At 42.4% G+C, this 25,758-nt stretch overlaps 1 protein-coding gene across 2 annotated transcripts in view; it reads left to right on the top strand.

Moving 5' to 3' along the window:
• The window catches only part of carm1 (coactivator associated arginine methyltransferase 1), a 53,985-nt gene that overhangs the window by 5,528 nt on the left and 22,699 nt on the right, over positions 1–25,758 (top strand). For both annotated transcript variants that reach the window (XM_003216841.4, XM_008103820.3), the window contains exons 2-5: positions 20,023–20,148; positions 21,886–21,992; positions 23,056–23,160; positions 25,353–25,463. In XM_003216841.4, coding sequence (XP_003216889.1) covers positions 20,023–20,148; positions 21,886–21,992; positions 23,056–23,160; positions 25,353–25,463 — 449 coding nt within the window. The remainder of the gene's footprint in view (positions 1–20,022; positions 20,149–21,885; positions 21,993–23,055; positions 23,161–25,352; positions 25,464–25,758) is intronic.

Genomic DNA, 25,758 nt, shown 5'->3' with positions numbered 1-25,758 from the left:
GTTTAATAGGCTTTTCCTTAATCCCTCCTTATTATCCAACATATTCGCTTATCCAACATTCTGCTGGCCCGTTTATGTTGGATAAGTGAGACTCTACTGTATATGGCTGGAGTTACACTTAAAGATGTACCTGTTCTAACTTACAAACAAATTCAACTTAAGAGCCAACCTGCAGAACCTATCTTGTTCATACCTTGGGGACTGCCTGTAATCCTGATGACAATTCAGTAAGTTGTAGCCCTGTTAGCACTGTGGTTCTGAAGTTGAGTCAGAAGTCATTGCATGGATTATGTCTTCAGTGAGGTCTGAACTGGATTTTCCTAACTTTCAGCTCCCACTTTAAGTCACTGCCAGTTCCAGCCAAATTGTATAGAATTGTGGATGTTTAGGAGCATCATAATAGCTCTCCATGCAATCATGCCAGCCATATAACCTAGAAGGCATCTACGGACAACGGCAGCTATTTAGTTTAGAAATGGAGATGAACACGAACCCCCAGAGTCAGACTCGACTAGACTTAATGTCAAGGGGAAACCTTTATCTTAGGAGCATCATCCAAATTGGAGAGACTTTGTTGGGGCACCAAGCCCCCAGAAGTTAGTCCGTTGAGTGCATCTACACTGAAGAATTGATGCAATTTGCCACCACTTAAGCTGCCATGGTTCAATGCTTTGGAACCATGGGCATTGTAATTCTACAAGGTCTGTAGCCTTCTCCACCAAGGAATGCTGGTGCCTCATCAAACTACACATCCAAGGATTCTATAGCATTAAGCCTTGGCAGTTAAAGTGGTATCAAACTGCATTAAATTAGCAGTGTCCATAAAGGCAAGGCAGTTGAAACCAAAAGAACATTCTTTAGATGAAACATGTTCTCTAGGCATGTAGCTGCTGACAAGAGAGGCTTCCAGCACCATAGGGAAAGTGGAAAGAAACCAGGCCACGTGTCACAAAAAGGAAGTGTCTTGTTTCTATAGAATTAGCAAAAGCTGTTGCTATATGAAGGCTTTCATGCAGCTCCTATGAGTGAAGGGAAGGCCTGGCAGCTACAGATAGCTATGTGGCACATGCCATAGTGGGCAGTCTTGGCATTTTGGGGGAACCTGGTTTGCTATTGACATTTGATTCTATGTGTCTCTTGTGAGTGATGGCTCCCAAAGAGGGTGTACCTACACTTTGGGATGAATGCACTTCGCCACTGCTTTTACTACCACAACTCAGTGCTGTGAAACCTTGAGAGTTGTCGTTTTACTTAGTCATTAGCCTTCTCCACCAAAGACTGCCAGTGCGTCACCAAACTACAACTTGCAGGATTCCATAGTATTGTGCTATGACACTGAAAGTTATATCAATCTGCTTTTATTTGATAGTGTAGATGCACCCTGAGACAGTTTGTAGGGAGACTTATTATACCTATTATTACCTACTTGGGGTAAACATGGATAGAAGCCATTGGCTTTGTAATGGGAACATTACAGTGTAAGTTATTTCATACCAAATGTTTTGTAACTTCTGCTGGTGTAAACATGGTGCTTTACCAGAGTGAAAAACCTTGTGTGCTACACTGGTTTTTGAAACCCCAAACCTTAAGGACAGCCTAGCTAATGTTATCCCCACATTGTTGACAGATTCAGCTTTGTGGTTCTAATAAGCCCATGATTTAGGTGAAATTTTGGGTGAAATTTGAGGTAAAAGTTAGAACAAAAGATGACCAGCCTTCCCTTTCTTCAGACTTCGTTGAACCATCTACTTATTCTTAGATGCATGTAGCTATTATTAAACTTGCTCATCATAATGGGTGCAGCTACCCCAATAGAAGTAGTATGGCAGGGGGTTCAACTGGTTTATAATTGGACACTGCTTAACTACAGAGAGCTTGCTTAAACTGGTTGAGCTGGTCTGAGAAGTGATGTGAAAGTTGGTTGTGGGAAAATGCGATGTACAAGCTCATACTTTAGTGATAGCTTGGAGCAGTATAATGTCCAAGACAGCCAGTCTTTTAACTGCCTCAGGGTTTGGGGAAAGTGCTGATTATAAATGGAAACAAAAGTCTCAATGAAGTTAGAGGGTTGCTTTTTTGAGTTGTAGGAAAAAGCAAGAGGGATACATTACTAAGCTAATGTATGGAGCAGGTCCATCTAATGTTGGGAGTGTATACACACACATAATGCTCATATGCATATTTGTGCTGCAGTAATACTTGAAATTCCAAATTGTCACATAAGTAGATTTTATATTTTTAAAAATCTTGATCTTGTTTTTTAAAGAAAAATTCCTTTAAAATATTCAGTCTTCCAAAGAGATGTTCAATGAAAGTTCCTCCCTTTCTGCACACACTGTAGCAAGTCTCTGGGAAAATTGTCCATAAGCTGACCCTCCACGGTTCTATCTCAGTCCACCTTAGGGATTATGAAATGCTAGTACATTGAAATATAACTGATGGTCTCCAAAGACAGCTTATTCTTTTGACAGACTGTGGATTGTTTGCTCAAAATTTGAACAGTGCAAATTCTTACTTTATATGACATATGTAAAATAAATCTACAGAAAACATTGCATGTTTGCAATATTGGAAAATTGACAGTGTAAGTCTTGATCTTTTCTGTGTAGTAAATGAAGTCAGATTACTATGGTTCTTTCAGATTCCTTGTCTTCCTAATAACCCTCCAAATTTCCTTTTAGTGTGTCAGTATCCTGCTGGAAGAATACTGACAAAAGAACCTAAAGATATTGTTTTCTTTAAAAATTCAGTCTATATCCTTCCCTGTCCTTTCCTCTTTGCTAGCAGATCTTTAAGGCAGTTACCACGCCATCTTACAAACCTCATACTATGCTATTGATTGGCATTGTTTAGTCATTTATAGTTCTCATCTTCAGCCGCAGTATCTTCAAAATGGTTATAGTTATGTAAAGTATATTAAAAGACATAAACAATAAATCATTGCCTCAAAAAAGCAATAAAGAAAAAAGTGGGGAATATGAACAGCACCACTAAAAGTCATACATATTAGAGCAGCATTCCTCAAGCACAACGACAGTTCACAGTCCCTCAGGGTGTTGGGGGGCCAGGATATAGATTGAAAAAAATACGAACAAATTCCTATGCACATTGTATGTGTCTTATTTGTTGTAAAAAACATGAAAGAACAATACAATATTTAAAATGAAGAACACTTTTAACTAACATAAACTTACCAATATTTCAATGGGAAGTGTGGGCCTGCTTTTGACCAATGAGATTGTCAAAGAATTAGGATTGTTGTTGTGGACCTTCAAGGCGTTTCAGACTTAGATCAACTCTAAGTCTAAAATGTAGGGCAAGGGCAGAATAAATGACCTTGGAGGGCTGCAGCCGGCCCACGGGACTTAGTTTGAGGACTCCTGTATTAGAGCAACTCTTGGGGATTAGGGGGCAATTTTGCCAAAAGGCCAGTGGCTATTGTTACAACATGATGTGATCTCGAAGCAAAATGCTGTTGGACCCTGGGAGGACTAGGGATGCTGGTTTAGTTTGTGCTACAGGATGCCAGAGAGCTGTTAGAAAACGTTGATTTCTGCAGTAGTGACCTATTTCCTTTGGCAGTGGGTTTTAAGGTTTGATCTACTGAGAGGATATTCTAAAGTTTAAATTCTGGGAAAGGCCTTGGCCAAGACCATAGGCAAATGTCAGTTTGATCATCAGCCCTTGTCTTGCTTCAAAAAACTGGGGTATAAACGTGTGAGCCTCACAATCTTTCTGAACTTGAGATAAGTTATTTTGTTTTTCTTTTCTTTTACCAAAAGTCCTTTAACAAAGCTATGACCAGGCAAATTATTAAAATTGTAAAATTTCTAGACATAGTAAGACTACAGACAAGAAGTAGTACACTTCTTTTTTGAGGGGACCAATTTGTTGTTCTGACAGTCGTGTAGGGACTCCCAAATATATTTTGACATACAGATCGATTTCTTTGCTGAAGATCAGGCTCCCTATCATGTCTAACATCGCCAAACTGGAAGTACTTAATACCAAGGATGATTTGAGTTTTGTGAAATTGATTTTAAATTGTGTATATGGAGGGTTGAATAGTAGCAGCTGTGGTGATGAATATTAAAGTCAAATATCACTTTTAGTCATCATTTTATGTCATCTTAATATTTGCTCAGAGATGTAGACTTTACTGGTAGGTGCAAACTAAGCAATTACTCTGCATTATTTTCAGATTCATTTTCAGTTAATGAACAAATAGAATCCCTTGTGTTTGTATGCAGACTTATCTTTGTTCAATCTGTTCCCATCATCCTAAATTCTTTTTTCATTGACTTTCACAGCTACTATAAAGAATAGATCCCTTTTGCTTTTCCTTTCATTTTCATGGGTTGAGATTGGATGATAGCTGAGCAATTTGAGGTCTCCTTGTCAGCCAGAACAGGAGAAATCTGGAATGGTAGAACTGGCTATCGGGGATGCATTTTGCCCAGTGCCTTTGTAGCTGATGTTTCAAAAGAGAAAGAAATGATGTGTACATTCGCCCGAGAAACTTCTCCTAATCCTTCCTAGTCATATGAAGCATTCAGTTCCTAGCAATCAGTAGGGTTATGACACATATTTAAGGATGCTATGTTCTGAATTAAGTGATGCTTTTAAATACAGGCAGTTTCATTCACTGACCATACAAATGAGGGAGTAGGGGTGTAATCAAGGTGTAACTATTGCTGGTGTTTGTCTTTTAAAGCATTATTAGTTCTCTGAAGATGACATTTGGTTTGACAAAAACTCTCCTGGTCAGGTGAATGACCTTTCTCAATTTCAGAGTGATAAAAATAAAAATAGTTAAAATTGTTAATGGGACAGATTATCTTCATTGAAGCAGGAATGTAAACATGAAAACTCCCCAGGCAGAAACTCAACACAGTGGCATGTGTAGTCAATATCCTAGCAGACATTTAGCAGATGTAGCAGATGTTCCCGATAAGTTACTACATGTATAAATAATGAGTTCCTACCTCAAGGAACTGAGAATTGCTTGCATGAGGTTTTGTACAGAAATTCATTGCTAAAATAATTTTTTCTTCGTGTACTCTGTGAATGCACACTAATGGAGAGACTGCGCCTGCGCAGGTTCCAACGGAAACTCTTCCCAAGCTAAAGCCCCCCGTCCCCAGAGGGCATATAAGGCGGCCCTGGGCGTCTGCTCTCCAGTTCCTTTTTTTCCGCCGCAAGGTTCACTTCGGATTCTCATGTCTACTACTCGCTTCAAACGCTGCACTCAGTGTGCCGCTAAAATTCCTGACTCCGACGGCCACGCCAAATGCCTCTTCTGTCTGGGAGAGGCCCATGTCGTCAGTACCTGCCGTTTTTGCCTAGCCCTAACGGCTCAAGCAAGAAAAAATAGGGCCGCGAGACTTAGAGCAGCGCTCTACGAGAAGTCACTCGCCCCTGAGCCCACTCCGTCGACGTCGGGCGCGTCGTCGACGCCGAGTCTGAGACCGATGTCGGCACCGGCTGCTAAGGCCTCTTCGGTTTCGTCGAGGGCGTCTAGGGCCTCCAAATCAGCTAAGCCCGTCAAACCGCCGTGCACGCTCACCACGGTCACCATGTCGACTCGTTCCGGCAGACTTGGTCCCTCCTCGACGTCGAGCTCGGTGGCCTCCGTGTCTTCAATTCGATCCCACCTTGGGTCTCCTCCATCAACCTCCGCGATGAAAATCGCCTTTAAGAGAGCCCACGAGGAAGCTCGTCGGACCCAGTCTGATTCGGCAATGGTCCTCCGACGCCGGGGAAATCTCTGAGGGCTCCTTCTAAACAGCCGCTTGCTAAGAAGAGAGCGACCCAACGCTCCTCTTCCTCTGCCTCTTCTAAAAAGGACATCCCTTCTTCTTCAGCGACTTCTTCTAGGAGATCCTCTCCGATCGCTCCTGCACAGCGGCCTCGTCAACCCTCCCCTCGGGTTCTGTCTGATGGCGAACTTCAGGACTCACCCCACCACTCCACCCAAACAGTGGTCAGGGTGCCGTCGCCTCGACCTGCTGCCGTGCATCGTCCGTCACGCCAGCAGCTTTTTCCCCCGACCTCGACACCGGAACGGGGTAGACAAACCACCCGCCTGGCTCGAGCTGCCCAAGCTTCGGCCTCCAAAGAAACTCGGCCTCAGATGGCTCCTGCTCTTGAGGCTTTGCCTCCCCCAGAGACTGTGCTTTCATCTCCCCCTCAGTCCCCCCAAGGGGCTGAGGACGATGAGATCGATATCGACCGTCCTGACTCTGCGCTCTCAGCCTCGGTGGTGTCTCTCGGCCTCGACCTCTCTCCTCCTCACGATGCGTACGAGGTGGATCCTCCCTCACCCACGGACAATATTCGGGCCTTTTCGGACCAGATGGTGAGAATGGCCGATGCTCTAGGTCTAGAGATCAAACAAACTTCTAAGGCGGTGTCTGATCCGGTTTTCAAGCGGGTCCAAGCCCAAGCCCCCCCGGCCACACTGCTTCCGTTCTTACCTTACCTTCTGGACGTCATCCAGGCATCGTGGAAAACTCCTTCCTCGATACCTCCTACCTCAAAACGGATCGAATCCTGGTACCGCACCGATGACGATGCCTTAGAATGGCTAAAACACCATCCCGACCCAAATTCTATGGTCGTTAAGGCTTCACAGACTTCCGGTCGTGAGTCAAATACTCCTGCGGATAGAGAGGGTAAAAGGTTTGACGCGGTGGGCCGAAAGCTCTATTCTGGGGCCCTTCTACTTTGCAGAATGGCGAACTATGGGGCCTGTATGGGTGCATATCAGCAAATCCTTTGGGAGAAAGCTCAGCCCTTCTTCTCAAAGTTGTCTGATGAGGACCGTTCGGTGCTGTCTACACTTCAGCAGGAGGCTGACTCCCTAGCCCACCATCAAATTCAGATGGCGAAACATACAGGAGACACTGCCGGTAAGATGATTGCCCATGCCATTGCCATCCGCCGTCACGCCTGGCTGAGGTCGTCGGGCCTGTCTTCTTCTTCTAGACAAGTTATTGAAGACCTTCCGTTCGACGCCTTGGGTCTTTTTAATTCCGGCACCGACGATAAACTCAAGACTAACCATGACTTTAAAGTCCTAGCTACCAAATGTGGAGACCAGCCTCAAACTCACCGTACCAAATGGTTTCCTCAACGCTTTCGCCGTTTTCCGCCTCCTTCTTACCGTCACCAGTCCTTCAGGCGTCCCTCGGTTTCGAATAACCAGAACCGCCAACAACCTCGTCGGCCTACTCATCCTCAGAAGCAGCGCGGCCGTACTACTCCCACTTCCGGCCAGCCTCAGCGGCGCTCCTGACGCCCTTTCTCCTTGTCGGGCCTATACCTACGGTACCGATGCAAGACCCATTCCTCCTCAGCCCTCCCCTCTGCTACATCAACCTCACGGCCTCTTTTCAGATCGCCTGGCTCCTTTCCTCCATCAGTGGGAGTCTATTACTTCGGATGCCTGGGTTCTCCGAATTGTTCGAGACGGTTATGCCTTGGAGTTCGAAGAGCTCCCGCCCACAGGGCAAATCCTCCTATCCAACCCCTCTCAGGAAATTCTCGCCGAAATCGACACCCTTCTTGCCAAAGGGGCTATTCGGCCTTCTCCATCGGTACAGGACCCTCAAAACTTTTTCTCCAGGTACTTCACGGTCCCGAAGAGGGGAGGGGGGCTCCGCCCCATTTTGGACTTGCGCATGCTCAATACGTTCATACGCCCTACAAAATTCAGGATGGTATCCATCGCTTCCATTCCCCCTATGCTTCAACGAGGGGACTACTTTGTCTCCATAGATTTACGAGATGCTTATTTCCACATGGCGATTCGGGAAAGCCACAGGCGCTTCCTTTGCTTCAAAGTCCTCGACCAAACCTACCAGTTTACCGTTTTACCCTTCGGCCTCGTCACAGCCCCAAGGGTTTTCACCAAAGTTGTCGCTGTCGTGGCTGCCCACCTCAGACTCCAAGGAATCACAGTCTTTCCATATCTGGATGACTGGCTTCTGGTCGGGCCCGACCCTGTCCGCCTCCGTCGTCACGTCGACGTCACCCTCAATCTTCTCGACTCTCTCGGTCTCCAGTTGAATCTCGACAAATCTCACCTTGTCCCGTCGAACAAGATCCGCTTCATCGGCGCCCTGTTCAACTCACTCTCTCAAACTGTCTCCCTCCCGCTCGACAGGTTTCTCGCTCTCCGACACCAAATCTCCCTCTGCGAAACCAGCCGGAGGATTCGAGCCCGGTCCATCCAAGTACTCCTGGGTCACATGGCCTCCACAGTCCTTACGACCCCGTTTGCCAGGCTCCATCTTCGCACTCTGCAGCGTTGGTTCATAGACGTCTTCAAACCATCCCGCCACCTCAACTCGAGGTTTCTCTCCATCCCGCTCCATGTTCGTCGGTCGCTCCGCTGGTGGAAGTCCCTCTCCAACGTTTGCAGGGGACTCCCGTTTCACCAACCTCCTCCTTCGATCACCGTAACCACGGACTCCTCCAATTACGGCTGGGGAGCTCACCTGGGCAGTCTCACCATACAAGGCCTTTGGTCTCGCTCCGAAAGGGCCAATCACATAAACTTTCTCGAACTTCTCGCCATCTTCAAAGCTCTGAAAGCCTTCTCCCGCCTGATCTCCCAGAAGTCTGTCCTCGTTCAATCAGACAACACAGTGGCAGTCTTCTACATCAACAAGCAGGGTGGCACGGGTTCGAGGAAGCTCATGCTCCTTTCCTCTCAGCTGTGGTCCTGGTGCATAAGCCGCAATGTGCAGTCCACCTTCCCGGGATCCAAAACGACTTGGCGGACGCCCTCAGCAGAATGACGAGTTCCTCCCACGAGTGGATGCTCGATCCCGAGACTCTTCTCTCTCTCTTCCGAAAGTGGGGATTCCCCACTCTAGACCTTTTTGCCTCTCCCCAGAATGCGCAACTACCTCGTTACGGCGCGAGACTTCCCCCGGCTTCTTTTCCGGGCTGTCTGGGAGACGCCTTCCTTCTGAACTGGTCGTCGGAACCGATCTACCTCTTTCCGCCGTTCCCCCTGATACCGAAGGTCCTCCAGAAACTCCGGTCGATTTCAACGTCGGCGATCCTAATAGCACCAGCTTGGCCTCGACAGCCTTGGTTTCCGGCTCTTCTCCACCTCTCCAGAATGAACTTTCTCACTCTACCTCTTCTACCACACTTCTTGTCGAGGGAAAACGGCCAGATCCTGCATCCGGATCTTCCCTCTCTACATCTCACTGCTTGGAGAATTCTCGCCTAGCCTCCCTCCCGCAAAGCCTGCAGGAGATCCTCCAGGCGGCCCACAAGCCGGCTACGACAAGGTCATACACTTATAAAATCTCCCGCTTCTGTGCCTTTCTCCGGTCTCGGGACATCGCTGTTTTTCCGACCTCGGTGCCGATAGTATTGGACTTTCTTATGACTCTTGTGGATCAAAAACTTTCGCTCTCTTCTATGAAGTCCTATCTGGCTGCTCTTTCCTGGTGTTTCCAACAACAACATGGTAGACCATCTTTATTCTCTGACCATCTTGTGAAAACCTTCTTAAAAGGGTACAACAACATCCGTCCGCCCTCCCAGCCACCCACGCCGGGCTGGAACCTCGAGCTCGTGCTCTCCCAGCTGACTTCCCCTCCTTTCGAGCCTCTAGCGTCTACCGACCTGCGTCTACTTTCTTGGAAAGTAGCTTTCCTAGTGGCCATAACTTCGGCTCGCAGACCCTCGGAGCTGGCAGCCCTTAGGGTTGATGAACCTTATCTCCGCTTTCATCACGACCGAGCCGTTCTTCGCCCGGACATCACCTTCCTCCCTAAGGTGGTCTCAGCCTTTCCTCTTAACCAGGACATTGTCCTACCTGCTTTCTTTCCGAACCCTTCGTCCCCTCTGGAACGAAGGATGCATCTCCTCGACGTTCGTAGAGCTCTTCTCTTCTACCGGGACCGCACCAAAGACATTCGTAAGACTCAGAGACTCTTTGTAGCCCATGCCCCAGATAAGCTGGGTAATCCTATTTCCTCGCAAAGACTGTCTCACTGGATTGCTCAGGCTATTGAACTTGCCTACGAACTGGCTAAACGTCCACCTCCCCCGTCCGTTCGCCCGCGTTCGACGAGAGGTCTTTCCACATCAACCGCCTTTTTAAGGGGTATCCCGCTGGACTCTATTTGTAAGGCGGCGATCTGGTCTAACCCCCTTACTTTTGTCTCTCACTATAGAATGGACCAAAAAGCCTTAAAGGACTCAGCTTTTGCTAGATCGGTTTTGTCCTCCTGTTTGTCCTAAGGGTTTATTATCGATACTTACCTACCACTCCGCCCTTGGGGGCCCACCCTCATGGTTCTTTCTATCAGATGCCCCCGTGTTTGGCCATCTCGTTGTGCCATGTCTATGTTCTAGTTTGCACTGTTTTCTGAACTATTGTGCCTTATGTACTTCTCCTTCCTCCTCTTCGGAGACGATGCACAGTACTTATTTTTCCTCAAGCTGGAAATTGTTTATTTGGTGTCCTGCCGGATTCTTCTCGGCATGATGCTTGTGTTACTATATGGGTCCTTCGGGCCATGTTATTTATGTTTAATAAAGATGTGTTTGGACATCAACTTGTGGTTAAGGTTTGCCTTGTCCCACCATCCGGGACCTAAGCGTGCTAGTCTCCATTAGTGTGCATTCACAGAGTACACGAAGAAAAAGGACAGGTTGCTTACCTGTAACCGTGTTTCTTCGAGTGTACTCTGTGAATTCACACAAACCCGCCCTTCCTTCCCCTCTGGCAAACCCTCTTCCTTTCTCGTTGCCTTGGCGGCGCAGGAACTGGAGAGCGGACGCCCAGGGCCGCCTTATATGCCCTCTGGGGACGGGGGGCGTGGCTACCGCCAAAATTTAAACTTTAGCTTGGGAAGAGTTTCCGTTGGAACCTGCGCAGGCGCAGTCTCTCCATTAGTGTGAATTCACAGAGTACACTCGAAGAAACACGGTTACAGGTAAGCAACCTGTCCTTCTCTGGAATAAGTCATCCATGTCTAAGAAGAAAATCAGAGAATTGTATCTTTCCCAAGCATTTGTTTATATAAATTAGAATAGAACTATTAAATAGATTGAACTTACAAAAGTGTTGACTAGATTTAGTGCCATTTGTCCACTTTGAATTGACAGACCTACATTAACGTATACAGTACTGTTAATATTGGTAATTTAAAGCTTATATAGACAATGGATTGAATTGTCATATATAAATCACACAGCCCAATGCTGTAGAACAGAGCTTTCCAAACATTTCATGTGGCTGACACACCTTTTAGATATGCATCATTTTGCGACACAGTAATTGAGCTTTATTAGCAACCCAGAAGTTAAACCAACCTCATAAAAGAGATACAGACACATATAACTGTAATAATGAAATGTATGGGGACACAAATATCTCATGAAAATCTTTCATGTATATTTTAATGTATGATTTTGTGCTTATTTTATGTAGACTCAGAGTTTACTCCTTACATTTGCATGATACACTTACACATTGTAGCCGACACAATAATGTGTCACGATACACAGTTTAGAAAGCTTTGCTGTTGAACATCAATGTCTTGCTCATTTATGTGTCAGAGGACTGAGGGTGAAGGGGTAGATCATTGTGTAAATCTTACCTCCTACCCAAAACATAATGGATGGATATTATTGAATGCATTAATTCACTAGCTATCTGTAGGCAAGCTCTGCTTTCTCATCTAGTAGGCTATGTGCCTACTTAATTGAACTATAACAGTTACAAAAATCTATCTTTCAGAGTAGCTGATAGAGTTGCAAAATAAAACATATTAATGTGTTTTTCTTATGGTCTCAGCCCCCAAGGAAGGCAATGGCAAACAAATCACGTCAAGAAAACTCCACAATAGATTTGCATTATGGTCACCGTAAGTTGAAAACAACTTGAAGGAATGCAGTAACAACAAAATGTGCTTCAAATCCTCCTGAGTACTAAATGCTGAGTATTGCTATTGATTGTGTTCAAAAGCAAAGAGTTGTTTTAGGATTGGATGGAGCAGAAAAACCGTGTCTGCCTGAACATTCTCAAGCATTGTATTATGCATTTTAAAAGAGTTAACATATTAGCCCTACATGCAAAACTAATTGTAAACATGAGATTCATTGGCAGTGGGAACAAAAAACTCAGCATCTTTCCTGAAACTTCACATTTAAATACATGAACAGATTTGGAGGTCTTCATGAAATCCAGGTTCTACAAGGCAAATTCTGGAGAAACATCTTGACAGGATGTCCCTTGGAGAGATGGGAGGCTGCTTCAAGTCAGAATATACTTGGCTCCCAAACCATTGACTAGCTTAGCTAGCATTGCTTCATGTAGATGCATGAACATATGTTGATGCTGTGAATGTAAAATTCTTTTAAAATTTTTATTTAATAAAGGAAATTGAAGATGACAGCACGAGTGTATATAATGAATTTAAATTAGCCAAATAAGTGAAACAGTACACAGAGTCCAGAAATGCTGAGAGATTTGGGTAAGCAGATAAAATGGAATAGACACTTAAGCAACTACCTCTGTGTCTCACTCTTTTGTGGAGCTATTCACATTTATTTTCCTCTGTTTAGTAGTCTCACACCAGCTCTGTAACATCGGAGTATTTAATAATTATTTTATCTATACAGTTTTTGCAAGGTCATCTGGGTAGCCATAATTCTGTATGGATGAGAAGCAAGGAATTCCTTCTCCCGGTCATTTAAATTTAGATGGTCTTATGATGCAATCGAATGGGAAAATAGCAACCTAAGGAAGGACATTCTCCTTTCATTCAGTAATTGACCGCTTCCTCAGAGGCAGTCAGTTGACTGGTATATGAGACTACTACTTTGTATCATTGCTTAGTATTCTTTGTTGAGAAAGCCCCATGATTCTGTGCCATGAAATCGTGCTTATGGATGCTTGTATATTGACTAACGTGTATTTTGAACAAAGGATTTAAAAATAGTCTTGATGCAAGCTGTGCTAAATGAAATTTGTGTGTTTGTCAATCTAAATACGTAACCTACTGTCTGTATGCATGCTTCTTTGCAGTTTTTCCGTAATATTTCCCTTTTTCAAGCAAAATACTGCGAGGTATATTGGAATGGAAGGATCATAGAATACGACATTTGGGGGTAGGTAGGGTTTGCAGTTGACTAGCAAGCTTAAATCTCCACTTTTTTGATACCAGGGCCTAGTAAAAAGACTGCCTGCTACTAATAAAAAGGGAAAGACATTCTTTAAAACTGATAATGAGGGTATTGCAATACTTAAGATTTATTATTCTCTGTAGTGCCTTCCAGCATTGGTTCTTCAACTGTGGGTGTCACAGTGAATGTTGTTTTTTCAATTTAAAAAAATCCCAGAGCCAAGAGTAAATAGTTGACTGGGTCACTCGCTCTTTTCTTCTGTATGTGTAATGCTTACATTCTATATAAATGCAAACTGTCTATATAAACCTGTGTGAACAACAATATGAGCAATATGCATTTGTCTGTTCACTACTGACATATTATTATTACCATTTATTTATACAGGGCCTTTGGGCTTACAATCTAAAAGCATGACACATGAGGAAAGGGGATGGCATAGAAATGCTCCATCACTGAGTGGCTGTGGGTGAGGGTGAAACCAGGACTCACACTGTTTGCCTACATCCACCTGGGTATCATTGGCCACTGATTTGGTTTTGCCAGACTTAGGTCAGCTGCTTACTAAACTGTAGTGGCAGCTGGTGGGTAAGTGATGGATAGGTCAACAAGTATTTGAGCCCTTAGAAGATTTATTGGGATATAGTCAAGGACATAGGTTTGCTTCCATTTCTGGCCAAACTTTCATGTTATGGAGGGCAGTTAGGTTTACTTGTAGATCTACTCTGGGTAGCATGAAAAAAATGCTTTTCAATCAATGGATTTAGAAGTTTCCCAAGATAGGTTTTTGTGGACCACAGTCCAATTCATGAGATGTAGCAGTGGATTTTACAGCATGAAAAGCTATACTAGAATTTTTTGTTCCCCAGTTTGTCTCAGAGGAACTACTGGATTTATTTTTGTCTTTTTATACTAAAACTGGCTAACACAGCTATCTCTCTGAATACAGGAAAAGTCCTCTTGGTGTTGAAAGTGAGTAGAAAGTCATCGTTACATTACAGTTTTAGGTTGGATGACACCAAGTGCTGGACAGTGGTACCGTGTTTCATAATCATGACCTTTTGCCTTGTGGTTTTGACAGATTCTTGTTCTATGTGGCTAATGGCAGTTGATGCCATTTCTATCTCATTGATTAGTCCAAAAAGTATCACAGTAGAGAGAAAAATCAAACTATTAGGACATATTTTTGTCTCATACGTGTAAGGAAAACTGTATCATAAGTAACTCTATTTAGAGGCACTGTTTTCAAATGTGTAGGTTAGAAATAGTGGATCTAGTTCTCTGGATTCTGCTATAAAATATGATTTGGAGGAAATACTCTGTCCTGTTGTTGTGCGTGAGGATTAAGTATTCTATGAAATCTTTTTGAGAGATTATTCAGTACAGATAGAATATATCACAAACAAAATATGTTCCCCGGCTGCAATGTCTTTTGATGATATACCACTAATCATGGAGCAGGTATTTTTGGGAAACTGAATTTTGTGGAATGGAAGGAAGCATCTTTCAGCTCATGAAACCAGCTCTGATGTGACAAACCTGCTCTGGCGGCTTTTTTGAATCCCTTGAATTCACCAGGCATTCAGCCTTTTTGTGCTGTGTGTATGGAAGGCCAGGGCACATCTGCTCTCTCTTTTATTACTTACAAAGGACTCGGAGGCCCAAGCTTGACAGCCTAATTAATGTGCATGGGAGACATTTGCATTGAATAGCTTTCAAAAGCACTATCTTGAAAAGGCAGGGCTCTGCTTTCTAGGTTCTGAATTGTGTTCTTTGCAAGGCACACAAATGCTGTGGGATTTTTTTTATCCCCTCCTGGTGTTGGGCTAAACCTTGCCTTTCCAATCAAATTCAGTTTCTGGCATTGTTCATGTCCTGTCCAGCTGCTTGTGTCTTCAGGAGACAAAGGCTCATTGTGTTAATTTTCTGTAGTAAAATGATTCCTGCTGGGCTCATGGCCTCGTCTCTGACCCATCATTGAATTGCCAGCTCTTCGTGAGCAGGAGAATTGCTTGGTGGAATTCTTGATCTTCTCCATCATGCCCTCTAGATCTTTGCACCCAGCACAAATGAGTCATATATTGCCCAAGAGAAAAGCAATGTGGAGATAGAAAGTAGATTTTTTTGTATAATTAAAGATCAAAATTGCTGGACCCTTCTTGTAACTTTTGTTCCACTGAGTTGCATTATTCATTTGCAGTTCAACAGAAAACAGTTTGAAGTATCCCCAATAGTCACATTTTTATATAAAAAGATAGTTTTACACTTTGTCCTAATAGTATGTTTTTTGATGAAGTTGAAAGCGCTACTATTCTCTGCTCGTGTTCTGAATGGTGGTCTAGTGAGGACTGTGGGGAGCCATCTGGGATTATATGCCCAAAGGCTTTCTTCCACACCAGCATAGGAAATGGTGAGTGGATTTTTCCAGGTTGCAGCATGCTTTTGTTCTATAGCATAACAAATCTTTGGTCTTCCAGAATTAAATTAAGAAAGACATGGAGAAACATCTCTTCTGTTTCCTCTTGAACACACAGAAAAGAAGCTCCCCATACCCTGCTTTTTGTGTAGGCCTTTTTCTTTGGAGTTCAAACATTTAAAACCTTGCTTTATAAGAAAAATGACAGATACTGTATCTGTTTTAATTATTTGAGTGAGGGTTCAATTTGTCCTTTCCTTAATTGGAACAATAGAAGGAAGTTTCTCTTCTATACTTCTCATGGCTGGGTTCCTGAATACAGGCTGAGCTTTGACATTTTGAATGAAATTTGGTATACTTGTTCAGGGCACACATTTTGCAATTAAAGGAGGAAGTCTAACATGTCCCCTTTCCCCTCTTTTCCAGAGAAAGGGTTGGGAGAGAAGCAAAACAGAAGAGCAAAGCACAGGTCATTGATTTAATGTTGAGAGCTCCATTCAGCACTCAAAAAGTTAGCCTTAGGTTGACCGATGCACAGGAATACTTGAAGTGAGGCCTCTTTGAGTGGTTTGTTTTGCTAATATATTTGGTTTGTGTGTTTAGGGACAGGCCTTTACAATCTTTGTTTCTATTTGCCAGTTTGAGAAGAGGAATGGGTAAAGGAGAGATGAGGAGATTATATGAGTGCAGGAAGCTGGCTGGAGGCAATAAGAAAGACCAGTTCCTAGGTACAATGTATTCCTATTCTTAATGTGGGATTTTTTTGTACTTCTGATCGTATATTCAACAATATTGGGATCACTTTAAATTTTGGATACATAGAGTGAGAGGCTTGGCAGATTCCTGCCTGGAACACTCTGGGCAGATCTGTGTTGTGTGAAATGGGATCTATTGTTCTTAAGGGCTGCTTCTGAGAGGATGATCAAAGACAGAGGCATTGTCTCAATGGTTAGATTAGGCTGATCACAGAGAACATGCCTGGCCAGTAACTACTGTGATTTCTCCTGAGTTTTATCTAACTACTTTAATACACATGTACACAAGTCCTACCTTCTGGAATTTGATTTCCAGAGATTTTAAAAATTAAAGCCTTCTATATTTTTCTGAGTGTGGTTTTGTTGTGTGCTTTCAAGCCATTTCTGACATATGGCAACCTTATAACAGGTTTTCCTGGGGCTGAGAGTGTGAATCACTGAACGCCATCAAGTAGGTTTCCATGGTTGAGAAGGGAATCGCTCAACCATGAAGCAATTCCCTTCTCATAGCTCATATCACTCCACCACTGTGGCACTCCTCTTCTTTATACCCCATTCTTCTGTCATGATTAAGGCCATTCAGATTAAAGATTTCAGCGATGTGAACAAAAGTGAGGATGAAGGATATCATAAAAATGGGATACATTAATTAAAAGTTACATTTGTTCAGGCTAATACACTGAAGACTTCTCTTGGTGGACTCCAAGCGCATTTCAGACCTCTGTGGTATCAACAGTTGCTGCCTCAGAACTTATCTGGCTGGATGATAAGTGAGAAGCCATGTTCTCAGGTAACCTAGAACTTCATCAGAGCTGGGAAAAATAGGAAAATGGGGGAAAGCGTCTTCTTTGCATGTGGAATCTTCTTTGCATGGCGTTGCGTCTTTAAAGAAGATGTAGAATTTACATAGCTCCATCACACATCCGCTTAGAGGAGACAGGAGACATTGCTGTTAAGACAGACACCATTTCTTTCCATGGGGTCCTTTCCTTTTCCTCCCAATCTTACTCTCAAGGAGACTGAAGGCATTGCTCCTAAGACAGACACCACTTCTTTCCATGGGCTCCTTCTTTTCCTTCCCAATTTCATTACTCTCAAGGAGACAGGAGGCATCATTCTTAAGACACAGCACTTCTTTCCATGGGCTCCTCATTTTACCTCCCATTCTCCTTACTCTCAAGGAGACAGGAGGCATCGTTCTTAAGACAGGCACCAGTTCTTTCCATGGTCATAGAAGCCCAAAACCTACTAGGCATTATGATTCAACATGGGCAAATTTGACAGATTCCATCACATGTGTTTTCCCTTGTTTTCTCCCATTTCCCCGTGCATCGGGAGTTCAGAAGACACTTTCTGACCAGTTCCAGTTTTCCCCATTTCCCTACACTTCGAAGACAGTTCACAGACAAAGCAGCATGGGCAAAGGCAGAAGTCCCCTTGCATTATATGATGGGGTCTATATTGTTTCATCTATGAACTGTTTTAGAAGTGTGTGGAAATGGATCTTGCGTGTGATGAAGTTCCTATTTCTAGGTTGCTTTGAGATTTGTACCCTAGTATCAAAACCTTGCAAACAGAGCTTTCACTAAAAAAACATTACATACTGATATGGAGCTGCACTTGAGAGAAGCTGTGCAGCTGTATTCTATACACAAGCAAGGAAGTCAGCCCTGTGTGCTCATGTCATGAAAATAGCAACATCTTGGTGCTGCATTAACACCAGAACTATGGTTATTCGCAGTTATGAGAGAGGGCAGTTAATAGTGCTTTTTGTCTAGGAATCTGCACTGCAGCCAGTTTGTTCTAATCTCTCTCCCCCTCTCTCTCTCTCTCTCTCTCTCCTCCCCCCCCCCCCCTCCCCCCGGTATTCACATGGATCTAGAGTCATTGTTTTGTCTGCCAGATTATCTCAACGCTACTTCGCATGTAGTCAAGGCATGAGAGCAGATATGGCAAGAATGGATGCTATTTGGTAGAAAAGTCACAAAGTGTCACAGAGACACTTTAAAAGCCATAGCCACAGGAAAATTAGAAGTTACCTAACAAATCAACTTCATGAAGTGCAGGAAAGAAGTAACACTTTCTAAAAACTGCTCTTAGAGACTAGTTCTCAGAGCTGCAATATAAAACTAGGTATTTGTTGTTTTTTTAAACCAATAATGCCTTACTACTTGGAATCATTTTAAGAAACTTTCAGTGGGTATGAAAGTACTTAAAGTAATGCACAGTCTTTATGAGATTCTTTTTCATAATGTCTAAAGATGATTGCTCCCCCTTTTTTTTTTAAATGTATTTTATGCCTGTCATATATGTCTCTGCTGAGAGAAGGCTGGGGGCAGATGTCAAAAATGGTTGACTCTGTTGTGTGTAGGCTAATTGGAGGTGGCAAAGCTAGATCAGTGAATCATCCAACCGTTGATTAGTATTCTAGGCTCATAGCCTTGCTCTTGGTGCACATGTACTTCTGTCATGGTGTCCTAATGTGCCCTGGCACACGGTTCAGGAATAACTAGCTTAAGCTCTGGATCTCAGTGAGAAGAAATTCTCCAAGTTTGATCTCTGCAAACGAAGGCTGCCTAACCCTGAGCTCAAAATAGAGGTGTGTAACAAGAAAAGGTAATAAAGAGCAAATAGTTGAAGATAACTCTTCTTTGTTTAGGAGACTGCATGGTATCGAGTGCTGTAGGCACACAATGGTGATGCCTAAGTGCTCCAGGCACCTTTCAATTTCTTGGTTCTGGCACAGCAAGTGGAAGGGGACCCATTGAGAGAATATAGAGAGAACATCCTCTCTCCCCATCCCATTACCTTCTTAAGTTCAAGCAAAGAGCAGCCTAGAACGTCCTTAGTAATGTGAGAATGGAGACACTTAAGATGTAAACTGGCATTGCAGGTGAGCTAGATACGGAAAAATCTGAGATTTGGTGTCCATATGCAACGAATTCAAAAGGAGGCCTTGTGATTTATCCATGTAGAAGTCTATACTGACCTAGTAAATAGATGCCCACTCAGCTGTCCAAAGAAAATAATAAGAAACATCAATAATGTCAATAAGTACATATCAAAGGTTTTATTGCTGAAACTAAGCTCGTGGTTTTTTTTTTTAGAACTCACTAACTTTGCCAGATACTGTATGCTATGACTGGCATAACAAATTCAACCTTTGGTACGATAGGAACCCAGAGGCTCTATACAGAGTGTTTGAAAAAAAAAAACTCTCTAGTTTCCATTTAAAGTAAATGGAAACTAGGGAGTTCTTTTTCAAACACCCTGTATAGTTTCTCTACTGAAGTCATGATAGCTTTATATTGTATCCTGGTGCAGAGGTGATATGCATCTGAATTCCAATTGCTAGGAAGCCAGCAGGAGGTAAATGGCCTTAAATTTTGTTTGTGAACTTCCCAGAGAGAGCTGATTAGTTATTTTAAGAAACAGAATATTTGATCTGTTTAGACTTTCACTCTGATAGCCATCTACTGTCTTGGACATGAATATCAATTTTCTTCTCTCTAGAACTTTTAGTATTTTGGTTTTGGAATTTGTTTACAATCCACTTTGCTATCGTGTGTTGCGCTGACATAGACTTGCCTGCCTGCTTTTGAGATAAAACTTTCTCTCTACCCACACATATAAAAAGTCTCAGGATCTCAGCTGAGTTATTGATGCTCGTTTCTTTCCTTCCTTCCACAGAAGATGATGTCTGTGTGTTCAAGTGTTCTGTATCAAAGGAGACAGAATGCAGTCGAGTGGGCAAACAGTCCTTCATTATCACGCTGGGATGTAATAGTGTCCTTATACAGTTTGCTACGCCAAGTGGTAGGTACCAAAAGGTTTTTATTTGGTTTATACAGAAATGCTTCTGGGAGTGCTGTGAACTGATTGCATTGCTTAGGCTCATAGAGATAACACTGTGCCCAGCCAATATATTGCATTTTGATGTTGGAGAGCCTGCCAGTGAAATAATCCAGTTCTTAGGCCAGATCACCACCTGTATCTAATATATCCCTGGCATCTTTCATTGGAGATTTAATATTACTATGTGGTATTTAAACAGCTGTTGGAATTAGCAGAGTTATATAATGTCCAGATTTAATCTTTTACCATTGAAATAACTATGATTTGTGTTACATTTTCTGTATTCTTTAAAATCATGAAACATTTTATGTAAGGTTTTAGGCTGCAATCTTTGGAGTAGTCCCCATAGAACACACTAGACCTAACCTCTGTGCAATATATATACAACTTTAATACATGTTTTTCCTGGCATAAAAAGATATATGTATATTTAACATTCAGTCATATCTATCTATCCAATAGGGTGCTACATATAGCTTTGCAAGCTAATTAATATTGCAGCTGAGTTTAAAAACAATGTGAAAATGGTGATACCCAATCAGATCACATTACTTGGATTGAGGAATTATCACATAGCAATTTACAAAGCTTTGAGAAAAATCTAAAAGGAATAGTCCCTGTAATAATGCTGTTAATTAGACATATTAAGACAAACTTAATATTTTATGAGGTTTTAAAGAAGTTACTCCCACCCTTGGGCTTTGCTCTTTCTGACGGAACTTGTGGAAGAGAAGGGTTATTACAAAGAAAACATAACTTGTTTATCTTGAATCTGTTGTGGGCACTGAAAATCTCTACCTTTAACTCCAATGCCGTACTGAGGACTAAATATTTTTATAATGAAAACAGAGGTTTCCATGGTGTAAATTCTGTTCCAGTGTTCCAAATTTGTTTGTTTTGTCCAGCAGTTGTGTAAAATGGGCATAAATGTGTTTTAATACTGCTGGCCAATTATAGGAACAGAAAGCTGATTTTTACTAACACAATGGGATGGAACTGATGAGCAAAGATGGTAACATTGAGTATGTTAAAGAGAGTGTGACAGCGTTCTATATACACTTAAAGAAGGAGACAGAGTCTGCTAGTGAATGCTCCCAGTCTGTGGAACTCCCTTCTATGTAAGGTTTGGTTGGTCTCTGGCAGCAAAGATGGTTTTTCTGAAGGCAGGCCTGTTGCTTGTGTGGCAAAAGGATGTTTTAATGTCCCCTGTTTTTATCCTTTTAAATAGTTTTAAGTACAGTATGTGCTTTTAATACAATTGTGTATTTACTTGTTTCTGAACTTTTGCATGACAATATTTCAGCCATACTTCATTTTAACTTGTTGTAGACTTCCACAGGTCCCTCGGCCACAGCTCTTTGGGATGCTACATGGCCTAACACTGGGTCTTTCTGACACAGTTGCCACTGAGGCTGTGGAAAATTGTACAGTCCAAACATCTCAGTAGTCTTCCAACACCTCTCATGTGCTAAAAGGTGGAAGTATGAGAAAGGGATCCTTCTTCTGTCCAGAGCATTGGCAATATACATACAGCTCTGGTGGCAATGGGATGATTTGGTTCTTTTCTTGCATTCCGGTCTCTCTCAACCCGAGAGTATTGCTTGCTACTCAAATATTCTTTCAAGTTCTACCTTTTTCGGTGGGTTTTGAACAAAGACATTTGAATGCTAAAGGGGAAATGCTTGGCTTTATTTTTAGACTTCTGCTCATTTTATAATATCTTGAAAAACTGCCGGGGCCACAACGTGGAGCAATCAGTGTTCAGTGAGCGCACAGAAGAATCCTCTGCTGTGCAGTATTTCCAGGTAGGTGGGCTCATAGATGAGGTTCTCCCTAGAAGTCAGTGTTGGGGGATGGAGACCCACTTGTGTGTATTGCCTAGGCTATTTTTTCTCCAACTTTGAGACCATGAAAAGCTCCAGACTGTTAATTCTGTCTTTTGCAGATCGTGGCTGCCATCCTGTATGGGGCAGCCTAATGTAAAAGTTCTGCACTGCTGTTGTCCTAAGCCATTTATTACCCTGGGGCCTACCGTATAGTCAATCAAGCCTGCTGCAGCCCATGGCCTTTCTGTGGCTGGTGGCAGTGGTGAAGGACGCAAGTGACTATGTCCCCTAGCTGGACACATCATCTACAAGGGTTCTTCAGAGCTCACAGCATCTGTTTATGGAGACATAGTCAGATGCTTCTGTGATCTCCCTTGTTCTGTATGCATAGTGCAATGGCCATGAAGTTACGGGCTTCTTTGGGTTTATGGTCAGTCCAGAGAAGTTGAGGTGCTGTGGAAGAAGGGAATACCAACCTCTTTAACAACCACAAATAGACATATGCTGATGTAAGGTTAATTTTGATTGAGTATACCACTAACAGGATACCTGTAAACGATAATTGGCACCTTCCTTCTACAGAAATAATATATTGGTATGTAATGCTGCTCCCTACTGTTAGACGCTGGGAAATTTAAATTCTGGAAAACAGAGTAGCAATAATACTGTACTTCAGGGACTGGATGGGATGTGTCTGTTAATATCTCAAAGATATCCTTGGTGTGCTGTACATTAAACCTCTGAAGATATTTTCAAGGAGTATGCAAGGCTTTCTGTAAAATCAAGAAATCATAAGCTTTAATGGGTGTTGTACAGAATTTTAGTTGCATGCCTTAACCATTTGTAGAAACTCTAGGGCAAAGTTCCATATTATAATTTAATATTTCCAGGTGAATTCCACAATGCTGTGGAAAGACTTTGCATTAGCCAGAACAGAATACTTACAGGCTTTGTTAGCATTAGGGATGCTTAAGAATGTCTGCTATTTCTCTGATGTCGAAATGCATGGGCTTTAGCAGAAGCATTTTGTTTTACTTTTCAGTTTTATGGATACTTGTCCCAGCAACAAAACATGATGCAGGATTATGTCAGAACAGGCACATACCAGAGAGCGATCCTGCAAAACCATAGTGACTTTAAAGATAAGGTAATCTAATGATCCTTTTGGGGTGTATTCTGTATTGTGAAGCAAGTCCAAACAGTTGAGGCTCCTCCTAATGACCCACAGATTGCAAAAGGCAAAGGCTGAACTTACTCCTTGAAAATGTGTGTGTGTGTTTCACATCTACACTTTGATTTAGAATATTTTGAAAGGACTTTGCAGTTTGGAAAACAATTTGTGGTGATAAATATGGATGCAATCAAATAAGATCAATGAAAACAGTGAAATCTTAATAGAGTTCAACAAGAACAGGTCTTGCTATATGTAAGCTTCTTTATGATAAAAAATAAGCAAAAAATATATTTGCGTACATGTCCCTAGTATGCAGTCCTTGCACACATGGTCTTAGGACAAAGTATGGATTTTCAGCCTGGATACCTCTAGTATGACCAGCAAAGAAATATCGAATGGCATTAGTTCTAACGTCAAAGTTGGTCATAGCATGGTGTCATACCCTTGTATAAGCTTCCAGGGTGTCATGTTCTCTTATCTACGTGTTCACTGTTAATTAGGATCCAGTATAACGATGGATGTAAAAACAAATGAACTAATACTGCATATAAGGTGGAAATTTTGCTGTAGATTTGGAAGAAGCTGTGCAATTGATCTTAAATATTTGAACTTCCATGCAAGGCCAGTTGCACCTAGTCTTCTCTATGGAACCACAAGTGATACAAGTGGCTGAAAATGGTTTTTATGCGTTTCATGTCTTCCACCACCTTTATGGAAAGGACAGACCCTGACATACTTATTCAGGACCTTAGTCCATCAAAACTGGACCATTGTAAATGGAGCCTTTGGGGCAATTTTTGAAGATTGGTTGTAAGCTTTTGTTAATGATAATGTTGCTGCCTTGTTGCCTGTGGGTATCATGTGGTCAGTTTATATAACAGTGATTGTATGCTGCCATCCCAGGCTGCTGGTGGATTGGTGACCACAATTAACTGAAGTTCAGCTTTTTAAATTATTTTTATTTATTTATTTATTTATTTATTTATTTATTTATTTTATTTCTGCCCCGCTCTTCTCACCCCGAGGGGAACTCAGAGCGGCTTCCAATTTTGGCAAATTCCTCAATTATACAAAAATCAAATAATACGCAACACAATATTATACATTTTTCCCTTTAAAGCTATAAATGGCTTGGAAATATTAATTTGAAGACCCATCTACACCTGTATGAACCTGCCTGAGTCTTATAATTGACTATGAAGGCTTCTGCTTACATATCAATGAGATCTGGTATGTAAGTTAGCAAGGGATATGGGACTTGTCACAAAACTTTGGAAATGTGTTTGACTCCCACAAGTGCTTTTAAATAGGATCTAAAGGCCTATTTGAATATATGTTTAATCTAAATTGTTTTTATCGACTGAATTGTAGTTGAGGAATTTAATTTTTTTGCTGCTTTTGACTGTGATCCTGCACTGGAAGATGCAAGCATGACAATGGAGCTCCATTTTTGTAGCCGGGTCTCTTGATACAATCCCCCAGAACCCATCTTAGAAGCTACACAGTGCTACCCATCATAGGGGTTTGTGATGCTTTGGGGGAGTGAGACAGTGAGTGGAAAGTGGTCACCCGCACTTCCAGCAACAAGGTATCTTCAGACAGGCAGTCACAGAAACCTACCACAACTATTTGTCGCAAACCAACTTGCTTTAGGAGATGGGTGGACACTTCTTCATACATTGCCACACTCCCCAGTTCCTGGAAATCCCTACTTTGGTAGCACTGCCTACCTTCTAAGCTGGGTTTTGGGGGACACTCTTAGCTGCATTTACTCTAAACATTAATTTAAACACTTACGGTGTTCTATGTCCAGCTTATAAGATCATAAATACTGGACAAAATGACAGTCAATATTTTTTTCTTTTAATTTTGTGAAGTGTCTTGAACCGAAATTGCCTGGAAGTAGGGTGTATATATACATATCTTTAAAAAAGGACTCTTAGAGTGTTGGAACTGAAGGTTTCAAGAATGGATGAGTTCCACTCTTCAGAATATTGTATTTTGCTTATCAAGGTAATTTGATTATAATTCCCCATTTCAAATGATTAGTGATTTAATAAGTAGGTGGTTATTTTGAGTGTGGTTACTACTTCGTTTATGATATATATGACAAATTAACTTGATTATTTTTCCTGGGGGGTGGGATTCTTCATTTTCCCTTTCAGATTGTATTAGATGTTGGCTGTGGTTCTGGCATCCTGTCATTTTTTGCAGCCCAGGCTGGGGCAAGAAAAATCTATGCAGTAGAAGCCAGCACAATGGCTCAACACGCAGAGGTCAGTGAAGTTGCAGGACTGGTGGAGGGTGGTCTCTGTCAGGTTCTGACCCTTTCTGGGACACAAATATTCAGACGTTACAGTCGATTGGAATGTTTGCCTTCTCTGTCTGACTTGTGCTTTTCTATCTATAAAGAAAAGGTACTGTCAGTTGAGGTATGTAAAAGAGGCTGGCTCGATCCTAGAATGAGTAAGCCCTTGACTCAATCTGTTGCTATGTTTATGTGTATAGCATTTACTGTTCTGTGTCAAAGTATCCCTAAAGTTCAGGATGGGGAGAAATCAACACATTGAA

Source organism: Anolis carolinensis, chromosome 2 (assembly GCF_035594765.1).
Source record: "Anolis carolinensis isolate JA03-04 chromosome 2, rAnoCar3.1.pri, whole genome shotgun sequence".
Lineage (NCBI taxonomy): Eukaryota > Metazoa > Chordata > Lepidosauria > Squamata > Dactyloidae > Anolis > Anolis carolinensis.
The sequence above is the reverse complement of the archived record's forward strand: the minus strand, read 5'-3'. Positions and strand labels throughout refer to the sequence as shown.